General features: G+C 41.1%; 3 protein-coding genes across 4 annotated transcripts in view; all 3 read right to left on the minus strand.

Moving 5' to 3' along the window:
* inpp5l (inositol polyphosphate-5-phosphatase L) overlaps positions 1-513 on the minus strand; it is a 38502-nt gene extending 37989 nt beyond the window's left edge. The window contains exon 1 of the mRNA XM_080739685.1: positions 37-513. Coding sequence (XP_080595811.1) covers positions 37-96 — 60 coding nt within the window. The 5' untranslated portion in view covers positions 97-513. The remainder of the gene's footprint in view (positions 1-36) is intronic.
* dbnlb (drebrin-like b) overlaps positions 1-27350 on the minus strand; it is a 199397-nt gene that overhangs the window by 69482 nt on the left and 102565 nt on the right. The window lies entirely within an intron of this gene.
* The window catches only part of LOC308295273 (glycerol-3-phosphate acyltransferase 4-like), a 29937-nt gene continuing 7148 nt past the window's right edge, over positions 4562-27350 (minus strand). The window contains exons 4-13 of the mRNA XM_080738299.1: positions 24901-25207; positions 18971-19045; positions 16768-16857; positions 12000-12093; positions 11741-11856; positions 11250-11305; positions 11039-11124; positions 10811-10939; positions 6432-6511; positions 4562-5795 (exon numbers count right to left, since the gene is read on the minus strand). Coding sequence (XP_080594425.1) covers positions 5687-5795; positions 6432-6511; positions 10811-10939; positions 11039-11124; positions 11250-11305; positions 11741-11856; positions 12000-12093; positions 16768-16857; positions 18971-19045; positions 24901-25207 — 1142 coding nt within the window. The 3' untranslated portion in view covers positions 4562-5686. The remainder of the gene's footprint in view (positions 5796-6431; positions 6512-10810; positions 10940-11038; positions 11125-11249; positions 11306-11740; positions 11857-11999; positions 12094-16767; positions 16858-18970; positions 19046-24900; positions 25208-27350) is intronic.

Consider the following 27350-nt stretch of genomic DNA (forward strand, 5'->3'; position numbering starts at 1 on the left):
CATAAGCGTGAAAACCTATCATTTGGCTGTACTTACGTTGTCAAACAGCGATCCCACGTTTGCAGTGACGAGCAGCACATCTGTGTACGTTTCCATGTTAACGATCGACTCCCAGGAACAGTCCGACTGAGGAACTCCGTCTATAGCGTAGCCTACGGCCAGATGACGTGCGTGCAGGACAGGCCTACTACTCTTCAAGACTGACCGGGAGGAGGGTAGCTTTAATGGATAAGCAGCCCTAGATAGATCCTATGAAACAGAACTGAAAGAAAAACTACTATTTCGGGTCAGGCAGGGCAGGCGTTGTTGCTTTCGTTCCAACTTGTCCGGGTCTGTTGTTGATGGCGGGTTGTTGCCGCTTCTTGTTGTGAATGATTATGATCAGAATTCAAATCCATCGCAGACCGAACGCAAGCGGCAGCAGCACGCACGGATTTCCGTCGCTCTTCATGGTCGTTAATTGGACTAGGAGGTTCTTAGCGGACTTAACGCTGCCCTGCGCGGTGCATCTGCTGTCTGAATCAACCAACGCACCAAGAACCAGACAGACGAGGCACTTATTTAGTAGGCTGGCTGCTTGCTACACAGTCACTGTTGTGTTATGAACTCCGGAGCTCCGCCCTGTTGCTGTGCAGTTAATTATAGCCTTCCTTGTCAAGTTTATTACCACTTACTTTGTACCTTTACCCAGGAATGGATGAAGTGTGGAAATCTTGTAATTCACACCAGAATAAATGATTTTTCTGTATGAATAATAGCCAGGAGTCAAGACTATACAAAATACCACTGTAGGCCTATTTGGAGAAAGAAAAGAAAAAACTAACTGCACTATAGGTTTTGTAGTAGGCTATAATAGCAGGTGTTGTGTGAAAGAGTTTACTTGAGTAGGCTATTACCCTATCTCTGGATACTGAGTGATTATGATTAGCTTTGGATGTGCAATATAATAGCCTACTGTATATTACTCACCGCCTTGAATGAGTGGCAACAGTAGCTTGCATAATCCATTTATTGCAACATTTTTGCATTTTTATAGTCCTCCTAACCTTGTTTCAACATAGTGTAGTGGCAATTTGCAAAGTCCTGGTTATGCATAGGGCTACAATCTTGTTTATCTATATATATTTTTTTAAATGGTAATACTATGAGCTGGCTACTTTATTTATTATTGCAATCCTAAAATATGCAGCATGACATGGTGCTCTTTCTTCACACAGGAAATAAAGAGCTTACATTTCTTTTTAACTTTATAAATCATCTCTGGTTGGAAACCTCATGTCCAAAACATACTTTTCAGGATTCAAATTCAAAAAGCAGCAGATCTACAAGCTCAAAACGTGTCACTTCGCACTGCTTTTCAAGCTTGTGGATCTGCTACTTTTTATACATACGTGTGGCGTGACACCGCTCTAGGATGACCAAGTATAGGGCATTAACTTACAAAAAACACACAAAAAGAAGAAGAATATGGCAATAAGAAGAGGTCTCAGGCTGACAGCAGTGAAATATACATCTGCGTGGCGGGGTTGATAGGGGCTGGGGTTATGGAACCGGTCTGGGCACCAGCTGAGGGCTAAGATGTGTGCAGTCCTCAGGGGCGTCACAAGGGGTAGGAAAGTGGGACTGAGTTACCAGGGCCCAAGGTAGAGGGGGCCCTAGTAACTTTAGCTATTGAAAAATAGCAGATATACAAGCTCACAGCGCGGCACCGAGTGCCACGCTGCAAGCTTGTAGATCTGCTATTTTTGAAAAGTCGTGAAAATGTGTGCAAATCTTTGAATATGTATTTTTTAAGCTGACATTTGTAACTCAAATTTTGCTTCCTAGGGGGGGTCCCTGGAACTAAATATTTTGAGATGGGGGTCCGTGGCCAAATTCATAACATTTTGGGGGTCCTTCACATGAAAAAGTTTGAGCATCACTGACATGGAAACATGGGTTTCTTGCACACTTTCACAATTTTTTTTTAAATAGCAGATCTACAAGCTTGCAGCACGGCACTCGGTGCTGCGCTGTGAGCTTGTATATCTGCTATTTTTCAATAGTTAACATTCATGGGGGGCCCGCAGTGAATCCTTGTACCCAGGGCCCAGAATTTGGTGTGACGCCCCTGGCAGTCCTGGCTGCTTCACCATAGTGCTGGCACTGAGCTGTGAAGACATGGCACAGCTTACTAAATGCAACCTTTTGAGGTCTTCTCGCTGCTTCCTGCCTGACCATTGTGTATGCTTTACCCCCCAGACACCCATCAATGAATGGGCCCGTTTGAGTCCGTTGCAGAGCCCAAACAAAAGAATGTTGCCCTGTCCATCACCAGTTATAAAACAAAACCATTTTAAAGGGGAACCCTCGCCTCTACAAAGCCAACTGCTGGCAGTTTGTCACAGCACAGGACCAGTTGGTTTTTCAGGATTAGGTCTTCAGCTGAATAATCAAGACATATTTCACATCCACCAAAAGGCATCCTTGCTGGACAGCGTGTTCCTGAGTGTATGGTCATCATCTGATAGAGCAGCAGGGGGGGGGGGAGAATTAAATTAAAAAGACCATTGCTGCATCAAAAAGTAATTAACAAACCCTATAGAAAGTAACTGATCAAACATTGGCCAAATCGTAAAAGAAAAGTTTAAAAATGTGTGACAGCATGAAAAGGTTGACAACCACTGTGATAGCAACACAGAGTTCTGAGCGCTCTGTCCTAACCCCTAAACTCTTCCAGTGGCCTGTTGCCACTGATGATAAATCAATGAAGACAGGAGCTCAATCTGACTTCTGTGGCTCACTGGCCTGTGGTCAAGGAAATCACCACAGGCTGTGTACTGGTCACCTTGACAAAGAATCGTCTCTCATTTGATTACACTAAAACACAGCTAGTTGGAAAACACGACAAGACAATTCACAAAACTAAAGCAATGGTTTATTTCTGTCAGATATGCAGAAAAGCTGGTTTCCCAGCAGGAAGGAGTCACCGACAGGCTAGCGAGGGAAGTATAAATGGCATTCAAGGAACAGTGAAGGACGTTATCCATTCAAACTTCTTATGGAACGATTCCCGAATAAAAAAATGATATAAACTAAAGCTGCATGTTGAATATCCTTGTATTTCAGTGTACAACACTGAACATAAACCTCTGGCAGGCTGCTGCGGACAGCTTTCTCTATAATCTCTAACCACTTGAAACGTAGTATTACTAGATCTACAAGACCACAACACATTGCATTTGCGAAACATTGCAAGCTTCTCGGTCGACCATTTCCAGCAACAATATTAAAGTGTAGAGCAAGAACAGGTCAGGGCCTACCCTTATAAATGTGGTCAAGTAGAGTATATGTTAATCACAATTTGCACACCCAATACATTAACTAAATCCTTTTAGATCAACCAAACAGGGATAAAAACAGAATATACTTGATTACAACAAAAGCTTGGATTATGTAGGAATTCTCCATTACCAGTGGGGCAGACTGTTGCTTCAGTAATAACTTGATAAACAAAACCGGCTTACTTGACACTGCTGTGCTGCTCAGCTGACAAACCCCACCTGCACTCTGGCAAACTGATGACTATATAGCCTCACACATTTCAGCCACGTCCAATGCTTTCATGCATGCATTTCCAGCAAGGAATGCTGAAAGAGAAAGACACGTGCGTACATGCTTGCACGACAGATGGCTTTTATAAAGTAAAGTCCATAGATGAGGTCACATTCTTGATTCTTTTATTTTGGTGAACAGATTTGACGCTTCAACTTAATGACTTAACCCTGATACAGCAAAGTCTAGTGGTGGGATGACAGCCCCATTGAGCCGTGGGGTGGTGTGGGGGGGGATGCAAAGGCTGTCCATCTCCCTGAACTACAGCCTAGCAGGGAGTCCAAGACTACAGCTGTACTCCATCACCCCTTTGGTGCCTCCTTGAAGAAGCTGCCAAACGAGAGAAGGGGAAAAAAAGGAACCCCGAAGCGAAAACATCATGATGGCTTCGAGAGGTCACTTTAAGTAAATTTGGCAAGACCGTGAGAAGCTTAAGAAGGGTGTCCATGGTTTTTGTATGGTGGTGATTTATGCAGCTACTTGTAGTAATAAATGATAAGCATGTTTTGGTCTGGAGAACAGTTGAGATAGGAATTCAGCGAAGTGTACAGGGCGCACAGGAGGAGACTTTTACAAGATTGAATATAAATCAGGCTTAACCCATTAAAATCGTGAAAGTCTGATCTGGCATTTATAGATTAATGCACTATTTTATCCACAACTTTCCGAGTGTGATTTACAAGCTCACAACGTTTGCATCTGCGACGCGACATGAGCTTGTATGTCTGCTGTTAAACCGGAAGTGTGGTCCAAACAGGTCCAAATAATCTCCAGTAAACTCCCGCGGAAACAGGTGGATACTTTGGCCATTTTAGAAAAATCTTGAAAGTTTGTGCTAAACATTTTATATTATTTTAAAGCAAACATTCTTAACTCGAATCTTTGGTTCTGATGGTCCCTGGCACAACATATTTTGAGGTGGAGGTCCGCTGCGCTGCCAAATACATATACTTGACATGGAAAAAGTTTGAACTTGAGTTTTTCAGAAAACTGTTAGAAGACATTTGCAGATTCGGCCTCAGGTCTTAATGGGTTAAAACAGTTTAGTCTCTACGCAAATCTTTTGTCTGAACTCGAGGTGTAAAGAACTTTCCTGGGTGAACTGATGGAGAAGGATGGGATGACGTTGGGATGAGGTTGCATATTGGCTGGGACAAGAAGATCGGCTACATTTCAACAACCTGCACATTCTCCACTTCATAACGCGTAACGGTTAACACATTCCGTGGAAAGCAGTACAGGGAAGAAAAAAAAGACGACATTTTCCAGATCTCATCTGTAAAGTAACTCCTATATTTTTTTTTACACATGTGCAGATACAATTCTTACTTGTAAAACACAAAAGCTTAAAATATAAGGCTCTTTTCGACATTGGAGAAAACAAAACAAAAAAGCAGATGAAAAAAATATCGCACAATGTGGCACTGTGCCCCCAAGTTACAATACATTGGGTAACTTACAAGCCAGCCATGCATTTCCCAACACAGTCACAGGGTTTCCCTTTAGTAAAAACGGTTCAGTATATACAATACCTCTTGTTCTATTACCTGGGTTTACACCAGACCTGCAACTTTTTAACATATGAACAAATGTCATATGTTAACATTATAATGAAACAGAACTCAAATGGGGTTAAACTACCAAACAAATACAGTAAGGAACTCAAGTCAAGAGCATAAATACACCCTTATTTTTGCCCGCTGTCCAAAAGACTGTCAGCAAGGAAGACAACATGCCACCGTTTGTGTATGTGTGCACCTTCGTTTTAACACAAACCAGGTCCTCCGTTCCGCGTTAGAACCATTACATCAAAGAGGACAGCGGGAGGGGGGAGGGAGGGAGGGAGGGGGACTCAACATTCTGTGACAACAATGAGAACTGGGCATGCCAGACTGAGGCAGTGACCGAGGAAGCCAAAAGGAGTATTGTTGACATCAGAGAGAGAGAGAGAGAGAGAGAGAGGACAGTCCGGTCCAAGAAACTCCAGCAAGGGAAGGAAGAGTGTCGACCGCCTCTATACAGTTTTCTCCCCCCGCCGGGCGAAGGCGAAGGTGGGCCTCCTCCGAGCCAGTCAGTCTCCAGAGCGTTTCCTTCAGGAGCGACTGCGGTCCTCTTGGGTTCCCACCAGTATTTTACTGTACAGCTTCTGCTGTTCTTCTTTGAACGTGTCCTTTACCTTCCCTCGCTTCAGACCCCCATCCCTATGAAAAAAAATAAAATAAATGAAACTATTTGACCGTGAACCCTATCGTGCGTTCCTATTCTGGGGGGGAGGCATGGATCAAAGCAAAATGTCTCACAACTGAAAATGTTTGTTTGACCAAGTCCTAATGACTATTTTCGCTGCGCAATATCGTGGTACCTTTAAAGGAGAACTTTAAAGGAGTAGTAGTTCACCCCCAAAATGATATAATATGAGTTCAATATATTTTTTTGTATTTGTCACATTCATAAGACAAAACATTGATTATAATAAATCTACCCCCTGCAATCGGGTCTCCATCCGGAATCAATGGGGGTACATTTATTGTAATCAAATTATTGTCTTAGGAATGCAACAAGGACTATATATTATTGAACTGAAGTCTGCACGGCGTGAGGAAAAAAAACTCATTTTGGGGGTTAACCAACGGGAGGACATTAGATGAAAACAGACAATTTAGAAGCCGAGCTTGTTGATCGTCTATTTTTGGCAAAGACATTTGGTATCGAGGGAAATAAAGATAGATCCCAGTCCCACTGGTCAACAGTGTGTGACATGTAAAACAAAATGATGCAGAATTGCTATGAAACATGTTATCTCGCAAAGCCAGTGTAATCGTACTGTAGTGTCTTACCATAGCAGGTCAACCAGTCCTCCTTGCCTGGCGATAGCAGCCTTGACACGGTTGGCAAACTGTACGGCATCCTCTCCTTCCTGTTTCACAAAGACAAACAAATCAAGAGTGAAAAGTAGGCACAAATAAAGGCCCTACTTCACAACGCATCACGATGTGACCGCACTGTGAGACCATGACCACGGTCGTTTCTATTATGAATTTCACAGTGGCGAGCCAACTCATTGACTGCCAGGATTCAGAGCGTTTTTACACCAACCTTTTAAAATAAAAGAAAGAAACTACACGCTGAATATTCTACGTCGCTCTGATCCGTGCACGGGAGCAAAAAGCTGCCCACTGGTGTCCTAGAATCCTTGTCCACACGTGATGATCCACTCAAAAGATAGAGGCTGCTGCGTCAACCTTGCGTCCAGCCCCTCGTTCCATTTTCTCCCCCTTTTAATTTCCAAAAAAACAGGAAAATCTTTTTTTGTTTCCGGTAACGTCATCAACATGCCAGGTGACGTCCAGTGGAATCGGAAAATAATTGGTGACCCAGAGGCTAACAAAGATCCTTGCCAAGGACCCCCTAGCTGAGAGAGAGAGGAAGCAATACATACTGTATAAAATGATACAGATGAAACGTTTTCTTGCTTCACAGACTTGTGTGACAGCACTATCATCAGTGCAGGGTGGATTTCTGATTTTTCAGACATTTAAACTTTCAATCTGTACTTGGTCTGGTCTTTTTTCCCCCCTCTACACCAAAGCTCTTTGCCGAAAATAGCTGCTCTACAGCGTTGTGAGCTTGTAGATCTGCTATGTTCGGCTAATGTCCTCCTCAGAATAGGGATGCTAGTTCTTATCACACAAAGATTTGGTGCCCACCTTGTAGTAACTCTGAGGACCCCCTGGGGGTCCCAGACCCCCTGTTGAAGACCCCTGATCTAGAGTAACCCCCAAACCCCCTCAAGTCTATGGAGTTCAATGGATTTTTTCTGTCCCTTTTCCGTTTGGTCTGCCGGGTCATACCAAAGACTCCCTTGCTTGGCGCACTCAGCATCAAGGGTTGGATTGGGGGTAAGTCCCTGCGACATACTAGCGCCATGTCCAGGGGGTGTGCTAGTACATCAAGCTGCCTCATGCTACAGAAACAGAAGATGGGCTCCTGCCCTATGGGCCTCATGGCTCGGAAAAGCTTACTTTCCTGTTTCCGGACAATATAATGGATTTGAGGATTGATCAAGTGACACCACAAAGTGACACCACAATATATAGGCAACCACACTTGCAATTTCCAAGAATTGCACCTTTCTAGTTATTGACCATATTCACACGGCAATGCAAATTTCAAACATGGCCGCCAGGTGAATATGGTCAATTAAGACTAGCCTAGACAAGTCTTACATTAAACAAGTGTTACTTAGTACTACACACTTTGCTTCATCACCAAATCTTTTTTCAGACATTAAAATGTAAAGACAACAATTCCGTAACCACTTGTGTGCAGTAAGAAGGCAGGATAGATGTTGCTAACAGGGGTTAAAGCCAGAAAAAAATCCCAAGACTGAAAACTATTTTGTCCCAATATGTGATTCTTGAAACATTTCTGAAACAGTTCTGAACTGCCTTCACTGAATGTATGTGTGCGCGCCAATTCATGCTTCATTTTATAGAAGTATCTTCTGAAGTTCTGTTGTATTCTATTGCTAGTCTGGCCAACTCAAATACTCATATCTGGAAATTATTACTGTACCTACAGCAACTGTAGGCATTGACTTTACGGCCACATGGTTCATAGCAGCAGTGTGTTAAAGTTAAAAACACAGAAAAAGACACTTATACACATGTAGCCTTCAGCAGTCATTTGAACCATTATGCACCTTGAATGCAGGGAAGAGGAAAGGTTGCAAGTGAGAACAAAAGAAAGCCCATAATATTATGTTATATATTTGCCAGACCCATGAAATGGGTAGGCCTACATAAGCAAATGTCGGTCTGTCCCTTTTCTATATAAAGGGTATATATGATGATGACATGATGATGACATGCCTACAAAAGGCATGATGTCATAAATGATGATGACAGACAGGGGGTCTGGCACAACCAGGTTGACCTGGTCTAGTTTTTTGTGGATCTGCACTGATCTCAGAAATAGCCCCCATGGAATCCTCAAGACTGAAATCAGTCCCCAGGACTGAGAACCTTAACCCCTGTGCTAATATTACAATTACTGCCAAGTAGCGCTAGTCTTTACTTATGAGAGTTAAGTGACCTTTCATCCAATTTATGTGCTCCAGCAACATTTTCATCCCAAGTGGCAAGAGGAAAATATCATCAAAGACCAGAAATCCTCTGTGGATCGATTGCATCACAGCAGTGCAATGACTGAGCCAACTTTTTCCGTTGTTTTTCTCTGCTTTCACCATCAACAGGGCTGGAAAGAGCAGCAGCACAGAGGCTGCTGCCCGCTTGGCATCACATGGTCTTTGTTGTGGAAAAGGGTGGTTTGCCTTCAAACCCCTTCCTGTTATTCCTCTCCCACTCCCCAACCCATCCAGTTCGTATCAAATCAATTATTTTCTTTTTCTCACAAAATACGTCACAAACAGAGGATGCATACAAGACAAACATCATCTGCCCTTTGTCTACAACAAGCATGTGATTATTATTAGTCAAATGTCATGGCCTTTATCCAAATCAAATTGGGGAAAAAGGCAAAGGTCTAATAATATTAGAACTAGGCCTGGGGGCGAGCCTCTCTACTGACGCATTTATTTTCCATTACCGCTTTCAATATAATTTCATTACAGAAATCTTAATGAAATAATGATTTTGATTGATGATCCCTAAATGCAGAGAGACATATGATTAAGCATATGAACCCGTAGGCAAATAGTTATCAATATTTGCCCAAAATAGTGTTTTCTGAAAATGTAACAAATAATAATAATTATGTTGCAATGTATCGTCTTTGTCAGGTGGAAACCAAAACTGAAACCCAAACTGTTACTTTTCAGGATTCTGTGGTCTAGTCCATGTTGGTAAAACAACTAGAAAATTAAAACAAAGTATTAGTGGGTATGAGCTCAATACACAGGAACCATCAGGACTACTTAATTTCAAAGATGCAAAACACAACATTTCTTTCTTTAGATTCCAGGGGATAGAACAAATCCAGATGCCACCTAGAGGTGGTGGTGATATGGACCTTCCATTAAAAAGAAGGGCAGCCTTCGGGATATTTATACTACAAACATTGGCTAGGAATTTGAACTTAAATGTCATGCTGTGATAATGGGTTTGTCAATTGTACGGACTGCCCTATAATAGACCTGTGCTTTTTATTTTGTCACAATGGGAGGGGTGTGACTGGCCAACCCGACCCATCGGCTCAACTGATTGGCCGAGGTTCACGTCACGGTTGTGCAACCCTGTCAATGCATTGCTATATGGGCACTGGCTTCAAGCTCACCTTCATCAGTCAAAATGTTGCGCAATTAAATAAAATATGTTTTGAGAGCTCTAAACCAGTGTGCGGATGTTTTGTCCTTGATTCTCGCCTGTCCAACACCTGGCCTAAATACAGGTACAATACATGCACACAATCTTATCTGTCAAATGAAATAACCTGCCTTCCCAAATGGATTCTCTGTGATAGCTCAACAGCAGAAACAGGTTAAATCCCAGGTAGGTACATACAGGTCCGTTAAAAGTTAACAGATTGGAGCTTTAATATCTGTAGTTTATTACAGGCACCCTTCCTTTCTATAGCCGTTTCTTTACCCTGCACCTGAAAGACGTTGGGTTAGATGTGAACAACAGTGAGTTTAGTTCAGCACCAGTGTTGCTTTTGACAGCAAAATTTGATTTTGTTTTAGTCATAGTCGTTTGAATAAAATGTCATTTCGTTTTAGTCATAATTTAGTCACCTGAAAATGTTTAGTTTTAGTCAAATTTTAGTCGACTAAATGTCATAAGATTTTAGGCGACTAAATCTACAATTCATTTAGTCAACTGAAATGTATTTTGGCAGGCCTTGATGGCATCGTAATGACCGATTTTACACTTGGTTGCGTGCTGAAAATAGACGATCTACAAGCTCACAACGCGTTGCAGTGCGTTGTGAAAGATCTGCTATTTTCAGCACGCAACACCTGAGAGCAACCAAACATAAAATGACTCTCTTCTCCACTAGTCCCTCCCTGACGTTTTAGTCTAGTTTTAATTTTGTTGACGAAATTGTCAATATATTTAGTCTTAGTTTTAGTCATCACAGATTCGTTTTTTTATTTAGTTTTTATTTAGTTTCCGTCAGTAAAAAAAAGGCAGTCGACAAACATTTTTCGTCATGGTTTTAGTCGACGAAATCAACACGCGTTCAGGCGTGCACTCACCTCTCTGGACATGGGAGGGAGGTACCACACACTGCAGACGATGGCCCAGCTGCTCATCATACGCAGCAGGTAGCTGACCATACCAAACTTGCTGCTGTTCCAGAAGGCATCTCCAAAACGTGGGTCATACTGGAGCAGACACAGGATAATAACAGTTAGTTCGATCATTGCCCAAACAGGTTGTGAATATACTAGGCCAAAACGCAGGAAAGAAAACATATTTCTGACCTTTATGGCCACAGGGTAGACGTCTGAACTGATCTCAAAGCTCCCCTTTTTGAACATCATAACCGATGTGTTGTTAATGCAGGTACCTGGTGATGGAAAAACATGAAATATTAAGAACGTAACCTGCAAGGGAAAAACAACATGTCCAAAATAGGACACCAGGGTGAAAGTGTTTAATGGAAACATTGATGGCAGGCCAAAGAAAACTCACCTTCAGGGAAAATGAGAATGGGCAGTTTTGTTTTATCTTCCACGTGGTCGCTCAATCTGCAATGTAAGCCATTAGCACATCATCACATGTATTATCATACATCAGGACATGGGAGACATCACGACATGCTTATTAATGCCCTTTTTGTTGTTGTGTAAAGCCCTTTTCATAAGTAGAATGTAGTAGTAAAGCCCTTTTTATAAATAGAATGTAGCTCAGTTGAAGTGTTTTCAGTCAAATCGTATTGCTTAACACTTTCTGTGCCCAAGACATGTTAATCAGTCTTCGGCGCAAGTTGGTGTTCTCGCCTATTCTAGACGATTCTGGGCCATACTGGATTACTGAATATTGAATGTGAACTCCTTGTAATATCAATTGACAAATTGTTGAATCACATTATAGTCCAGGATAATACAAATACCAACGCTCTTCTGCAACATAGGAATAGCATAGGAAAACGATGTGCTCAAGTGTTCAGGCTGTAATGTTACCTTTTGGCCACTAGATGGCGGTCCTTGACCTCTGAACGTTCAAACCAAATGTGTGGAGCGGCTTTGACCATGGACCTTTGGATGACTCCCATTAACCCTCCGTGGATTTGGCCAACCTGGGACACACGCAAGACACAAATAGAAGCCAATTTATTTCTATCAGATGAAAATGTCAAAGCGCCGGTCGAACAGCCACAGAGTAAACGTGATCTCCAGTGGTTTTAATGAGCTCCCACTGGATTGTGGCGTGTGTGCTTACCATTGCATAGCATCCATCACTGGCCAGGATTATGACATCGATGGGGGACGTATGGTTGGCCACACAGATCCCACCATTCTTGGGCTTATTCTCACTGGGGGGGCATTGAGAGAGAGAGAGAGAGAGAGAGAGCGAGAGACAAGACAGAATAAATCACATGTGCATGATGCCATGAGTTGCTTCACATTGAGAATTTAAGTTCCAAGCCAGCAGGTTAAGGACGTTTGAAGCAAATATAATTGAAAGTTAGTTTGTATGGAACACGCGAGCACACCGGCAGGCGCGCGTACACATACACACATTGTGCTCATTCACTCAGACTGACAAAAGAATAATGGAATGTATGGAAACGGAAACAATAGATTTCGTGCCAATTTTTCTCTCCCACTTGTGATTTTTATCCGTCTATAGCGATGACGTTAGCGGAGAGACAAAGCAACACATGGAGATAAGACGCCCTCCCCGCTGGACTTATCCACATGTCAATAGATAGAGTTACACATCTCCAAAGTAACAGCAGAACGTCACTATAGCCCCTTTTCGACTGCAGCTTTAGCACCACACCGCACCACATAAATATATCTACATTTTCCACTACACAAAAGTAGCTGATAGGTATTTTGTTATGGTTCATATCATCTTTTTATCAATACATATTGATGACCACCTGAAGTTGAAGGCACAGTGACTGTGTCATAAAATGTCATGTACAGTACAACACAAGGTCTCCGTCTGGTTGAAATCAGACCTTATCAACTGCCTGGAGCCTGTACCGAAAACAATGAGAATTGTTTTGGTTTATAAGGCTCAGTGTCATCCAGACACGAGCAAGGACATCTCTCCTCCCAGGAACCCTGTATATGGACTCTTTGTCTTGTGTTGAAACGTCATCCATTGACTGATGAAATGACCATACTTATACTCATGTCAAAACATAATTTGTCAGAGAGAGCACGAACCATTGATTATTCTGTACTGTACCTGTCTTGAATACTCTCTCTCCATAGTAAACATACCATTCTCACTCTGATCACTCTCCTGTCTTATTTCTGTGTGATGGATTATTGTATCTCATATGGGAATAAGAAGGTGTTGTTGTTTAATAATAATATATCGATCAGTAGCCCTATCAGTAAGAAACAAATTGACCTTTTTAACTGTGATTATAATAAAATATAAATTTGTATTGCAACTTTCCTGAATTATAATACACTATAATGGATTACAACTGTGATTATAATACACTATAACGTGTTAATGTATTACTATGATAACTATAATACCCTATAATAGATTTTAATAGTGGTTTTAACACAATAGAATCTATTATCAAGTATTACAACAATATCCTGGTGGTCTAAATGAAAAGTCAGTGAGTGATCAGTTATTATGAAGTGTTTGGCCCCGTTTGGCCTAGCTCAGACCTACTCTAGATTGGATACTTTTTAGTACCACGTTTAGTACCACTTTCACACCGCTCTACCCAGGTCCTTGTAGTGGAAAACCTGGCACAAGTGGGCGTTGTGGTGTGGAGTGGTGTGGAGTTGGGCCAGTGGAAAAGGGGCTTAAGTCTCTCTATATGTCTCTCTATGTATATTTTTAGTTCCTCCCAGAGTGGAGTGGAGTGGAATGGAGTTGATCAAGCTACTACAGGCCCAGTCTTTCCAAGGCAGGAATATGTGTAGGCATGACAGGACACGATAAGACTGACTACCATGCACAAAGTGGAGGCCAGTTGGAATGAGGAGGGCGTTTTTCTAGTTCAACGCGCATATTACTGTATCATCTTTTGTCGCTATTTTGGATACGTAATTATAACATTAAAAGAAAAATCTTTTGAAAACATCTAAAACATCCGATATACAAGCTCACATCTACAAGCTTGAATGAGCTTGTAGATTGATTGATTGATTGAAGAATTTATTAGAAGTTTGCAATAGAAAAAAGTACAGTTTCATGACAGTACAAATCACTGGTACAAGGTCAACTAAAAGGAGATCCTAGAAAGCAGAGGCTTATTTCCACAGGAACCACACTTTAAGTATCTCATATAACATTGAAGGACAGACGGAAAGAACATAGTACTTTATCTAGGATAATATCAGTTTCAAAAGCATAACATCAATCAGACTCTCTCTCTCTCTCAATAGGCAGAGGCTATGGCTATTCAGGGGTCCTTGGCACAGAGACGTTTGGGAACCCTGTCATTAACGGCATATTTTTTTTTTATATATTATTTTTTGCTCCTTTGGTTTGAGATGATCAAGTTAGTGTTGAGTTTGTCATACTTTCAGTTTCAAATTCTGAACCACAAGCACAGCCTGCACATTTCCCAATTGATTGCAACACTTCTGCAGTAGGTTATTACATTTCCCATAAATTTGACGTGCATAAAGTTTAAATGAGAAAAAAAGCTTTAATTATCAAATGCATGGTGTTGGTGTAGCTTTGTTTTCAGTGAAGAGATTGGACCCTGCTTAAAGCGCTGTGTGGTTGTGTCTGGCAGCCTCGACACAACAAGTCAGAATCAATAAAATAAAATAAAAACACCAGACTCAATAAATCAATAAATTGTGACAGGCTGCTAGACTGGATTATCAAGTTAGTTTTGTACTTACTTTCAAACTCACAGATCATGTTACATCTGGTTGAATTCACACTAGGGCTGAACGATTTGGGGAAAATATCGAATTGCAATTTTTCTGACTTATAGCTGCGTAACTACGTAGCTATGCAGCTACGTAACGTCGTTACGCAACTAAGGATATTCTAGAAGCTTACTACACTAGAAGCGTACGTTATCTTCTCATTCATATTACTAGATTCTAGATTCTATTTCGGTTTGAAAACGTTTCATCGTTCAGCCTTAATTCACACTTAACCACGTTTTACAGGTCGTTGAGGGCATTATAGTATTATATTATGTTGGCATTGTGTTCAGGGGCAAACATACAGCCAGATTGACATCCTGAACCACTTCCTGTTGGGTGTAACATCCTCCCACATGACCTCCCTCTCTCACTCTCGCTCACTGCAATGTTATACGATTCTTTCCATGCCCTTTAGAAACCGAAACCCCTGCCCTGAGTAAGAGCAGACAGTCATCACAGAGTAGCGTGGCACATCCTGGTTTTATAGCCCAGGCCCATGCTTGCAGGACTCTGGGCTTCATCTAAGCTGACCATGCCCAGTGCAATGCAAGTGAATAGAGAAAACATTGGGGTTCAACCGTTAATATACTGTATTAACTAATATAAAAACAACATCGATAATTAAAACGATCCATGATTTTCATAAATTACTAAAATAGCCGACCTAGTAGCTGACGATGTGTTACTTTTATTTACAAGAACGACGGTACAAGATTAGATTTGCAGTCTTGTATCATTTGTCACTGAACAGGTTTAGGGCTTTGATCATCATACAGGAAAACATTTACGCTCTCTCAAATGTTCCAGTTGTTCTGGTCTGACTTGGATAAAGTGCACTTCTTTAACCTTTAGGGTACCTGCTGCGTTGGAGCGAGAACAGAATGCGAGCCATTATTTCGCAAGCTGGCGTTCCAATAACCAGAGTCACAGCAGGCCAGAGTTTTGCAGCTGTTTCGAGTGTCATCTTTCAAGAAAGGTTCTGTGATTGTAACGCACTTAGTGACAAACCACATTACTTTGTATTAAATCTCTAATATACCCTATTACAAATCAGGAAGTCAAGAGTCAAAGCTAAAACATTTTTTTTACCCTTTTGCTACCCAGTTATTCTCTATGCCAGGGGTCTTCAACGTTTTCAGGCCAAGGACCCCTTAGTTGAGAGAGAGATGAAGCAGGGACCCCCACAACCTTTTCATAGATTCCATATAGTTTCATTGTTTGACAGCAGGATCATCAGTATATTTTCATGCCAATGTGGGTTTTCAGATATTTAACCACTTGAACCGTCAACACTTAATAAACTTGACCTTTCACTCTGTACTTAGTCTGCTCTTTTTCCCCTCTGCACCAAACCTCTTCGCCGAAAATAGCCGATCTGCGAGGCGTTGTGAGCTTGTAGATCTCATGATCTGCTATTTTTTGGCTAAAGTTCTCAGAATATGGACACTAGGGTTCAAGTGGTTAATATAAAAAAAGGAGAAAAAAAACTTTCTATCACTCAAAGATTTGGAGGACCCCCTGTAGTAACTCTGAGGACCCCCTGTTGAAGACCCATGTCTACGCCAACGTATTCCTCCCCACACACATTTCTGTGTGTTGTCACTGCTAATGGCTCACCTGCCAGAGAGAAGACCGACAGAGAGGACGCAATGCCTCTGTCTTACCCCTCCCGTCCAACACTCCCTGCTGACAGGTGCCGGCCCAGCCCATAGGAGTACATGCAGTGACAAATACACCCTCGCCACCAAGCTTTCCTCCTGTGATCACGCCAAATGTGTTTGTATAGATGCTCTTGCTCAACACAGCTGCATGCACCGCAGTGAATTGGAACCCCTGGACTCGGTATGGTGTGCAGTTACTTCATTCAATCATTTTCAGTGACACCCAGAACCAGTCCTAATTTTTGAGTGAAATTATATTTAGACTTGTATATAGAGGCACTTTTCAAATGTGCCTTTATCCCAAGGTTAGAGCACTAGTCACTTGATAACTATCCAAAGTCAGTAGCTACGTATATGGCTTTTTTCCACTGATGTTTTCAAGAGATTTTATGCAAACAACAAAAACATAGTAGAGAGAACAGAGAAATGAAAGTGTTGAGTCATGTTCCTCCTCACCTGTCGTGGTAGGTAATGATGGCAGTGAGAGCTCGAACACATATTCTGTAGCACATCAAGTGGACCTTTTCACTCAGGAAGTTCTTAGTCCTTCAGGAAGAAAACAACACTAGTGATTAACCTCTATTTCTGCAGAACAATAAGGTGCACAACAAATTCCAATCCGGCTTCAGGAAAGGACACAGCACAGAAACTGCACTTTTAAAAGTTATTAATGATCTTAGGGTGGCTGCTGATAACAAAGATGTGTCCGTTCTCCTACTGCTGGACCAATCGGCGGCTTTTGACACAATTGACCATACAATTCTAATACAACGTCTCGAACACTGGGTAGGACTGTCAGGTACAGCTCTGTCCTGGTTTTGCTCTTATCTGACAGGCAGAAGCTACTCTGTTAATCTAGCTGACTTCGAGTCAAACAAACACAACATCTGCTCTGGTATTCCACAGGGCTCGATTCTTGGTCCTTTATTATTCTCCCTCTATATACTGCCGCTGGGAGAACTTATTTCCGCTCACGGTGTGAATTTCCATTTCTATGCTGATGACACCCAGTTGTACCTTTCGGTGGCTACGGACGACCCCTGTGCTCTAGACCCATTGCTGACGTGCGTGTCCAGCATAAAATGCTGGATGAGTGAGAACTTTCTCAAGCTAAATGAGGACAAGACAGAAGTTCTCATAATAGGTTCTACTGCCCAGAGAGAATCAATAATAAATAGACTTGGTAACCTGGCTAAAGAAAATAACACCTCTGTTAAGAACCTGGGGGTGATCATTGATGCTGAATTAAATTTTAATACACACATTAATCATGTCACGAAGATTGCCTTCTTTCACCTTAGAAATATTGCGCGAATTAGAGCCTATCTGTCGCTGAACGATGCAAAAACGCTGATCCACGCTTTTGTTTTCTCTCGGCTTGATTACTGCAACGCACTTCTCTCTGGTCTGCCAAAGAAAACAACTGACAGATTACAACTTGTTCAAAATGCAGCAGCCAGAGTTTTAACAAAAACTAAGATAAGAGAACATATTACTCCAGTTTTAGCGTCGCTACACTGGCTCCCGGTTGTTTTTAGGATTGATTTTAAAATTCTTTTACTTGTTTATAAAGCTCTAAATGGTCTGGCACCTTCGTACCTCTATAACTGCCTGCATAGATATGTTCCAACCCGCCCACTCAGGTCCTCTAGTGTAGACCTACTTGAGGTGCCAACAATGACATATAAAAAATATGGTGAAGCAGCTTTCTGCTTCTATGGACCGACAGCTTGGAATAAACTACCACTACACCTAAGACAGGCAGCCTCGGTGGATAGCTTTAAAGCACAGCTCAAGACCTATTTCTTTACTCTTGCTTTTAGCTAAATTTTTTAATCCCTATGCTGCTATTGACGTCCGCACGGCTCTGAAATTGTTCTTCAATGTTCTATGCTTTTATTTTTTCTTGCTTTATTGTAATCATTTTACTTATCTCTTTTTTATGTATTTTTTATTTCTATTTTACTTTTTCTCTGTTAAGCACGTGTGCTTCATTTTATGCTCTGTAAAGCACTTTGAGCTGCATTTCATGTCATGAAAGGTGCTATACAAATAAAGTTTTATTATTATTATTATTATTATTATTATTTTCAAAAGGTTTCTGGAATCTACAAGCTCAAAAAGTGTCACCTCGCTACATGTTCTGAGCTTCCACCTAGATCAGCGCTATTCAACCTGAGGCATGTATGCGGCCCGTCATGGTCATACCAATAAATATATTTTGTCTACTTTCAGTGTGGACAAATAATTTCTGTTGTCATTTTTCAGTTTCTCTCCAAAACCTCAATAGGAAACCATTTTTTGCAAATGTGTTTGTTCCAAAAGAAGAAACGTCATCATTAATCTTAATCATTCCATGACAATACTTTTGTTCAATGAGGTTTGGCCTTATAGATGGAAATGTGTCTGTTTTCTGTGTGTTTCCTTAATTTCTAGACCACTCATGTAGTGTGTTACATAAATCATTGGCTAAATAGGGCCATCATTTTTAGCTTGCAGCCTTTGGACTTTTTGTATTTTGCCAAGTGGCACCTGAGCCATCTTAAGTTGACAACAGGGTTAAAGTGGTTTACCAGATTCAGCAGACAGGACGGGTAATAAAAGAATACAAAAAGTGATTTTATCAAATAAAGAACAAACTCATTTTTAAGAGTCTTACCTCCCATTTGGTAGAAGCCCTATGATACAAGTGAGGAACACAAGCAGGCCTACTCCAGTAAAGGCAAGCGTCACCCTGCCAGACAAACAGAACAAAAAGAGGGACAGTGTTTAGGAGAATAATAATAGGCAGAGACCAGACCGCTTTAGTAAGCGGTTGTTCAAAACAAGGTTATTTCAAATTAAATGACAAAACAAGCTAAAATACAGAAACAAAAAGTTTACACAGAAAATGTATTTAGTTTTAGTGAATTATTTACAATTTGCCAATACAACATGCACAAGGCATTAATGGTGCATAATGTTAATTGAGACTGGGATGTGTGCTTTGGCCTACATGACACAAAAGCCCCTTTTCGACTGCAGTTTTAGCACCACACCACAGACCACACTACACCTCACCACACCGCACCACATAAAATATCTACATTTTCCATTACAAAATAGTACCCCTATCGGTAAGAAACAAATTGACCCTTTTAACTGTGATTATAATACAATATACATTTGTATTACAACTATCCTAATTATAATGCACTGTAATGGATTATAACTGTGATTATAATAGATTATAAAGTATTAATGTATTACTATGATAATTAAAATACACTAATAGATTATAATAGTGGTTATAACACAATAAAATCTATTATCATGTATTACAACTATATCCTGGTGGTCTAAATGAAAAGTCAGTGAGTGATCAGTCATTATGAAGTGTTTGGCCCTGTTTGGCCTAGCTCAGACCTACTCTAGAGTGGATACTTTTTAGTACCCTGTTTAGTACCACTTTCACACCACTCTACCCAGGTCCTTGTAGTGGAAAACCTGGCACAAGTGGGCGGTGTGGTGTGGAGTGGTGTGGAGTTGGGCCAGTGGAAAATGGGCTTTTAAAACCCATTTTCCACTGGCTAATGATGCATCTCTGTATTACACAAGGCTATTCTGAATAGCCTTTTTTATATCTCACTCCCAGACAAATACCCCGAAATTAACATAACCAAAAACAATTAAACATTTTCTGAACCATTTACATCTCACCCCAAGAGTAAACAAAACTGCTGGTTTCAAACAATAGAAACAAACCAAAACTACCAAGAAATTTCCCAAGAAGTAGTTTCCCACTTCTGATCTACAGTATTTGGTGTGTGGGGGGCTGTCACAAATCACAATTATTACATAATCGTCTAATCGCAATTATTTGACATAATCGTGATTATATTTCATAATCGTCACAATCGTTTCCATGTTGAAAAACGTTCATATATTTTTTCATATATGTTTTTTTATGTAATAAAATAGTGGAAATAGCCGATCTACAAGCTCTCAACGCGTCGCAACTATCAATCTTCTTTTTTTAAGTATAAAGTTGTCAAATATGTCAGTAATTTCTTTGTATATTTAGGTTATGTGTCATATCTGCCATGTGCAACTTCAAAGCCTAAAAGCCAAACAGAAATGTAATTGTCAACGACCAAAACCCAATTGAGTCGTTAATCGCAATTATTTCAGTGACAATTAATCGTCATGTAAAATGTCATAATCGTGACAGCCCTAGGTGTGTGAGATACTTGCTGTGTGACTGTAAGACAGCATCTCATCACAGAATACAGAACAGTGTTTACATGCTGGCAGGTGCCACTTCCCCAAGGTCCTTGTTAAGCACTCATACTTAATTCCTTCAAAATGCTAACAACACTGTCACTACCAGCAGTCAAAGGAGAGTAACGATGATAACAGCACCGTAAGGCAACAACTAACAAGACAATTCATCCTGGTGTATGGGAGTCCTCTTATTAGTCTAAAGCAGGGGTCTTCAACAGGGGGTCCGGGACCCCTAGGGGGTCCTCAGAGTTACTACAGGGGGTCCTCCAAATCTTTGTGTGATAGAAACTTTTTTTCCTCCTTTTTTATATTAACCACTTGAACCCTAGTGTCCATATTGGGAGAACTTTAGCCGAAAATAGCCGATCTACAAGCTCACAGTGCCTCGCAGCGCTGTGAGCTTGTAGCTTTGGTGTAGAGGGGAAAAAGAGCAGACTAAGTACAGAGTGAAAGGTCAAGTTTTATAAGTATTGATGGTTCAAATGGTTAAATATCTGAAAGCACAAATTGACATGAATCCAAAATACACTGATGATTGTGCTGTCAAACGATTAAACTATATGGAATCTATGAACAATTTGTGGGGGTCCTGCTTCATCTCTCTTTCAACTAGGGGGTCCTTGGCCTGAAAATGTTGAAGACCCCTGGTCTAAAGGCCATGCTATCCCCCTATGCATCCAACTTAGCCGACTCACAGACAAACCTGGCAGTGTTGTTAATGATCAGGATTTGTCTACTGCATTAATAGGAGCCCAAATGTCAAGTCAAGATGACACCCCGATGAAAACTGAAATGTAATATCACTCAAGTTGCTGACAATACAATAATGACAGCCGTTACGCTTGTCTCAAATAGCAGCTCAAAATAACAATAATAATAATACGTGTGTAATGCTGACGTAACTCCCCCTGTTCTCAAGTGTTAGTCACAAAACACAGCATGGTCATAAGAGAGCACCTGATAAATCATCCTGAACACCATCTTCAGGTTATACGTTTAACGGTTTTACTTTGTGAGGGACTGAGGGTGAACTTTATGCAAGCTGACAACGGTAAATAATATAAAAATTAACAAAAATACTAGTCATTAAGAGTATTGGTTCTAAACAAAAGTTAAGTATAGTGTGATCTCTTTTCCAGTGCTGGTTACTACGTGCAGCACAGAGACCTGTAACAGGGCACATGAGACAATGGTTATATAAGCCTCCTGGCAAGCCGACTAAATCTTGCTGAATCAGGGTTCATCCAGGGTTGGAGACGGTACAGCTTAGAGGGGGTGACAATGACCTGAGGAAGCCAGTCTATAACTTAGGGGAAGCACTGAGTAAGTAGTTAGAGAGCCATGAGACTACAGTATTGTCTCTGTCTGTCAAATTGATGGGCTGATCTCTCACCACCTTATAAACGGACTGGGACTAGGGCTGTCAGGATTATGACATTTTACATGACGATTAATTGTCACGCAAATACTTGCGATTAACGATTTAATTGTGTTTTTGTCGTTGACAATTACATTTCTGTTTGGCTTTTAGGCTTTAAGTCGCACATGGCAGATATGACACATAACCTAAATATACAAAGAAATTACTGACATATTTGACAACTTTATACTTAAAAAAGGACATTGATAGTGGAAATAGCAGATCTACAAGCTAACAACGCGTCGCTTTGTCTTTATTTTAGATTGCACCAATTAAACTAAAATGATAAGACACCATTTTTTACTTTAAAAATATATATATGAACATTTTTCAACATGGAAGCGATCATGACGACTATGAAAAATAATCGCGATTATGTCAAATAATTGCAATTAGACGATGATGTACTAGCCGTCATGATTTCGAAATTTGGATTTAGTGAAATATAATTTTACTTTTGTATCGCTCATACAAGCTCATACAAGGTATTTTCCAGCTACAACGACCTGAGTAGACCTGGATGAACCAGTTAAGTGTGTAAAAGTAAACAGTGATCCAACACTGATAAAACTTTGGACTTGAAAAAATGCTATTTGACAAAGATAACTCCTAGATAAAGATTGACAAGACTATCACTGTCACAGTTCACAGTTAAAAAGGGACATTCCTTTTGCCATTATAAAAATATATAGAAATGATTGATTTGCATTTGAATAATAATAACCTGCCGACGCTGGTGAATGCCAACCTGGTGTTCGGAATGGGGATATGTCGGAAAGGAAACCAGTCACCGCCCAAAACATCAAATGCATTCAGAATCAAATCAGTAGAAATGAATTACCAAGAACTGTTATTGTTGTTGTTGATATTGTTGTTACAGAATCTTGGTAATGCACAGTCGGTGTTTATTTTGAAAGAAATATGACACTGTCCTTAATCCAAGACAGCTGGAGGGAGCACTGTCCTCCGGCGTCTGCAATTTGTGACCTTTTGTAAGGTAACTGCCAATTGGCAAAGCACACATACAGTATGTGGGACTGTTGACAGACTGACTGGGCTCATCGTTCTCTAAAGTCTATCAGTGAAAAGCACATTTACATTGTTGCAAGATATTACAGACTACCGGCCTTACTACTATACTGTGTATATATATGTTTGTTGGAAACAAGCCCTGGGGCCTTATCTGGTTTATCCTTTTAGTATTCTTTTGTATAAATCTGTGCCACCGTTGCCTTGTTTTTGCCAACTGTTAGTAAAGTCTTCAATCAATCAAAAAGCCTTATGTTCTCCGTTTCCAGGAGGCGGACATGGAGAATTCCCCAAAAGGATGGGATTTTGATTCAACAATTCAGTTTTACTAGCATCGACCTGTAAGTTACTACTGTATGAAAAGCTCCACCGGCTGTCTCTCCGCCTGTCTTGGTGTGAACTTTTGTCCCTACTCCTATCTCTGCCACCGTTGGCCCTATTGATGCCAAACTTTGCAAACACACACACTCCTTGGATGGCAAACCACAACCTCCGTCCCTCATCTCTCACATGGCCCTCATTCTAGCGCCACATTTGCAAAACACATTTTTGGACACTACTCCTACAGATTTTGCCCTAAAATCACGCAAAGCGGTACACAGCATCTCTAAAGTCATGTCATCAACATGGATCTGTCCAATTTCCCATATTCCCTCCCGATTGGCTACGATTGCCTTCTAAAGTTTGTGTATGCGACATGACGGTCGCTTACCTCCCGATTAGGGAGTCTTACTGGTATTCAACAATTCAGTTTTACTGGCATCGACCTGTACATGTACTGTACTCTGATGTGTGGAATGTGGATGTGCAGTGTATGATGTCCAGGTGGATTGAAGCCGTTCCCGTTAGGGCTGTCACGATGATGACATTTTATATGACGATTAATTGTCACTCAAATAATTGCGATTAACGATTTAATTGTGTTTTTGTCGTTGACAATTACATTTCTGTTTGGCTTTTATGCTTTGAAGTTGCACATGGCAGATATGACACACACAACCTAAATATACAAAGAAATTACTGACATATTTGACAACTTTATACTTTAAAAAGAACATTGATAGTGGAAATAGCCGATCTACAAGCTCACAACGCGTCGCGATGCGACACGTTGTGAGCTTGTAGATCTGCTATTTCCACTATTATTTCCTTTAAAAAAATATATATGAAGATTTTTCAACATGGAAACGATTATGACGATTATGAAAAATAATCACGATTATGTCAAATAATCACGATTAGACGATTATGTAATAATTGTGACAGCCCTAGTTCCCGTTACATTTCAGGTAGAATCTGAGAGGCGGAGAAGGGGCAGATACAACAAATTCGACTCACTATGGTCTATAAAGTTTTAAAAGAGCAATGCCCAAATTATTTTAAAAAATACTTCCAGAATGTCAGAGAGACACACAGTTTTTACACAAGAGCTAGTATAGCTGACCTCAAAACACCCGAACTGACAAGCAAGGTAGGCAGATCATCGTTTCAATACACAGGTGTGGAGGAATGGAACAAAATCCCAAATAGAATAAAATTTGCCCAGTCCTTAAATGTCTTTAAAAAAGATGTGAAAAAGTGGCTGATAAGCAAACTAGAATAGGGTGGGTCTAACATGACCTTGTTGGTATGGTTTTTGTTTGGTGTAAAATGCAATGTTTTATTATTTATTTATTTATTTATTTTGTTTGTTTCCTGTAATGTCTTATGTTGTTTTTATTGAATGTTTTAGTATAGGGATTTTTAGAATGACATATTAGCCAGTTACTATGAATTGTTGTTTTTGGATACGCAACGGAATTAAGTCCTTGGACTTTTTGTGCTGTCCAGATAATTCTATGTGAAATTATCAAATAAAATCAATCAATCAATCAAACCTGAGAGGCAGCAGGAAGCCATAGCGGATGACCACGCCGAGCCCCCACAGCACCGTCAGCCTCAGGCTGATGTAGTGGAAGCTGTTGTGGTTGCTGCGGGTCAGCAGGTTCCAGGACTCCAGCTCCTCCGTGTTGAAGCGCTTGGTCACCTCGTCGTCCACGATGCTCTCCACGCCTCGCCGGGCGAAGTAGAAGATGTCGGACATCTCGAACTCCGAGGCCGAGTCGTCCAGGTCTCGGTTGCTGCCGCTACGCCGGATCTCTTTGATCTCCTCCTCCAAGGAGGTGGGCTCCCTGGCGATGATGGCTGTGAATAGATTAGGGACGGGACCATATGAACATTTCACATCACCATTATTGAGACAAAAGAAATCACGATTTACGATATCATCGCGATAATCAAGATCCATCATCTTGGGGCGGAACATCTGCCAAAAAAATAGCAGATCTGCAAGCTCACAACGCGTCGCAAGTTGTGAGCTTGTAGATCGGCTATTTTTTGAGTATTGATCAATCATCAGTACCTTTTTTTAACCAATTTTGTAGGATTTAAGTGGTACCGGATATGCATCTCTGCAAATGAAATGTGAATTCAATTGATCCCAGTGCATGACGGAGGACGATACCACCATGAATTAAATCTCCACAATACTATTATCTTGAGTGTTTTTTTTATCACGATAAACGATAATATCCCATCCCTAGCTGTGAAGGGTAAATGAGGTCACAGTAATGTAATGTGCAGTAGGTGCAACAAAGCATTGCCAGGAATTGATGGTGCAGATATCTTAGGACAACCACTGGAACTGGTTTATCCTGATTGGTGCTGGAGTGTTTGTTTACGGCAGATCATTTTGTTGGTTCCATTTGTTCGCTATCAAGAGATAGATTAACACTCAGAATGTAATAATGTAATGTAGGTGGAACAAAGCAGTGTCAGGAATTAACAGTGCAGATATTTTAGGACAACCAGCTAATGTAGGCAGATTGGAGAAATGTTCATTGATAAATCAACAACTAACATCAACAATTACATCATTTAATCATGTCAGTGCAACACATTCTGAACATGTACACTCATGCACAGGGGTGTCGCACCAAATTCTGGGCCCTGGGTACAAGGATTCACTGCGGGCCCCCCCATTTAGACTGGGAACATTATTACGCGTTATTTTGTGCTTTAACTATTGAAAAATAGCAGATATACAACTCACAGCGCGGCACCGAGTGTCTTTGGATATTTTTAACCCGATTCTATAAATGTCTTCTAAATCCTTCTAGGTTTTTTGAAAAACCTATGTTTCTATGTCAGTGTTGCTTAGGGTGACCATATTCTGAAAATCCAAAAAGAGGACGCACGCACGCACGCACGCACACACACACACACACACACACACACACACACACACACACACACACACACACACACACACACACACACACACACACACACACACACACACACACACACACACACACACACACACACACACACACACACACACACACACACACACACACATATATCTTTTTTTCTTTTATTTTTTTCCCAAAATAATTTATAGTACTAGTTTACAGCTCAATTATGTTATTAGTTATGTATTCATTTTTGAGGGGGTTCCAATTGGACCCTTTACAAATCTATAGGCTAGAGAATGAGATCCACTGATAAAGTATGCCTTTTGACTCCTGTATGAACGTTCAGCTTTGTAACGAGAGTTAACCCAAACCGCCGTTCTGCTTTACAAGGTTGTACAAAAGATTCTGTCAATTTAGTTAGCGGAAGAGCTCTCACCTCGCACAGACTGTCTTGTAGACTACTTTGCAGTGTTGATATGGGCTTGAAGCAGAAGAATTTTTATTTGTAAATGCCTAAATAGACACAAGAGTACCAGCTTTGCTGGCAGAACCCTCTGCTTCTCATTGTTGGTCACTGGCACTTTGTGTGCATTTCATCAGTGAAACAGCATTAATTGCGTTTGCAGTTCGTTCGTTTGGCTTTAGCAGCGCGATGCTGCCGACTGCCGAGCTCGCGCTGCTCTGCCTCTGATCTGAAAGCGAGACAGGCTGAGGGAGGGGCGTGTATCAAAACAGCGGCGCAGTTCGGCCAGTGGGGAACGAGAGGGGCGTCTCCACTGGCCGAACTGCGCCGCTGTTTTGATACACGCGAGGGAGGGATCGCAGCGCAGGCAGAGAGTAGTATGAATAATACACGTTCCGGGGTTAGGGGTGGAAACCCGCCTCTCACAGTGTGTTTCCAAACGAACCATTGAACGTGCATTGTAAATGCTCGTGCTTTAACTGTGATATGCGCGAAACCCCGGACATTTGAAGGAATTTATAAAACCCCCCCGGACAGGCCGGACAGCCCCCTAAAAGAGGACATGTCCGGGCAAAAGAGGACGTATGGTCACCCTAGTGTTGCTCAAACCTTTTCATGTGAAGGACCC

This window comes from Nannobrachium achirus (assembly GCF_963921795.1).
Source record: "Nannobrachium achirus genome assembly, chromosome: 12".
Taxonomy (NCBI): Eukaryota; Metazoa; Chordata; class Actinopteri; order Myctophiformes; family Myctophidae; genus Nannobrachium; species Nannobrachium achirus.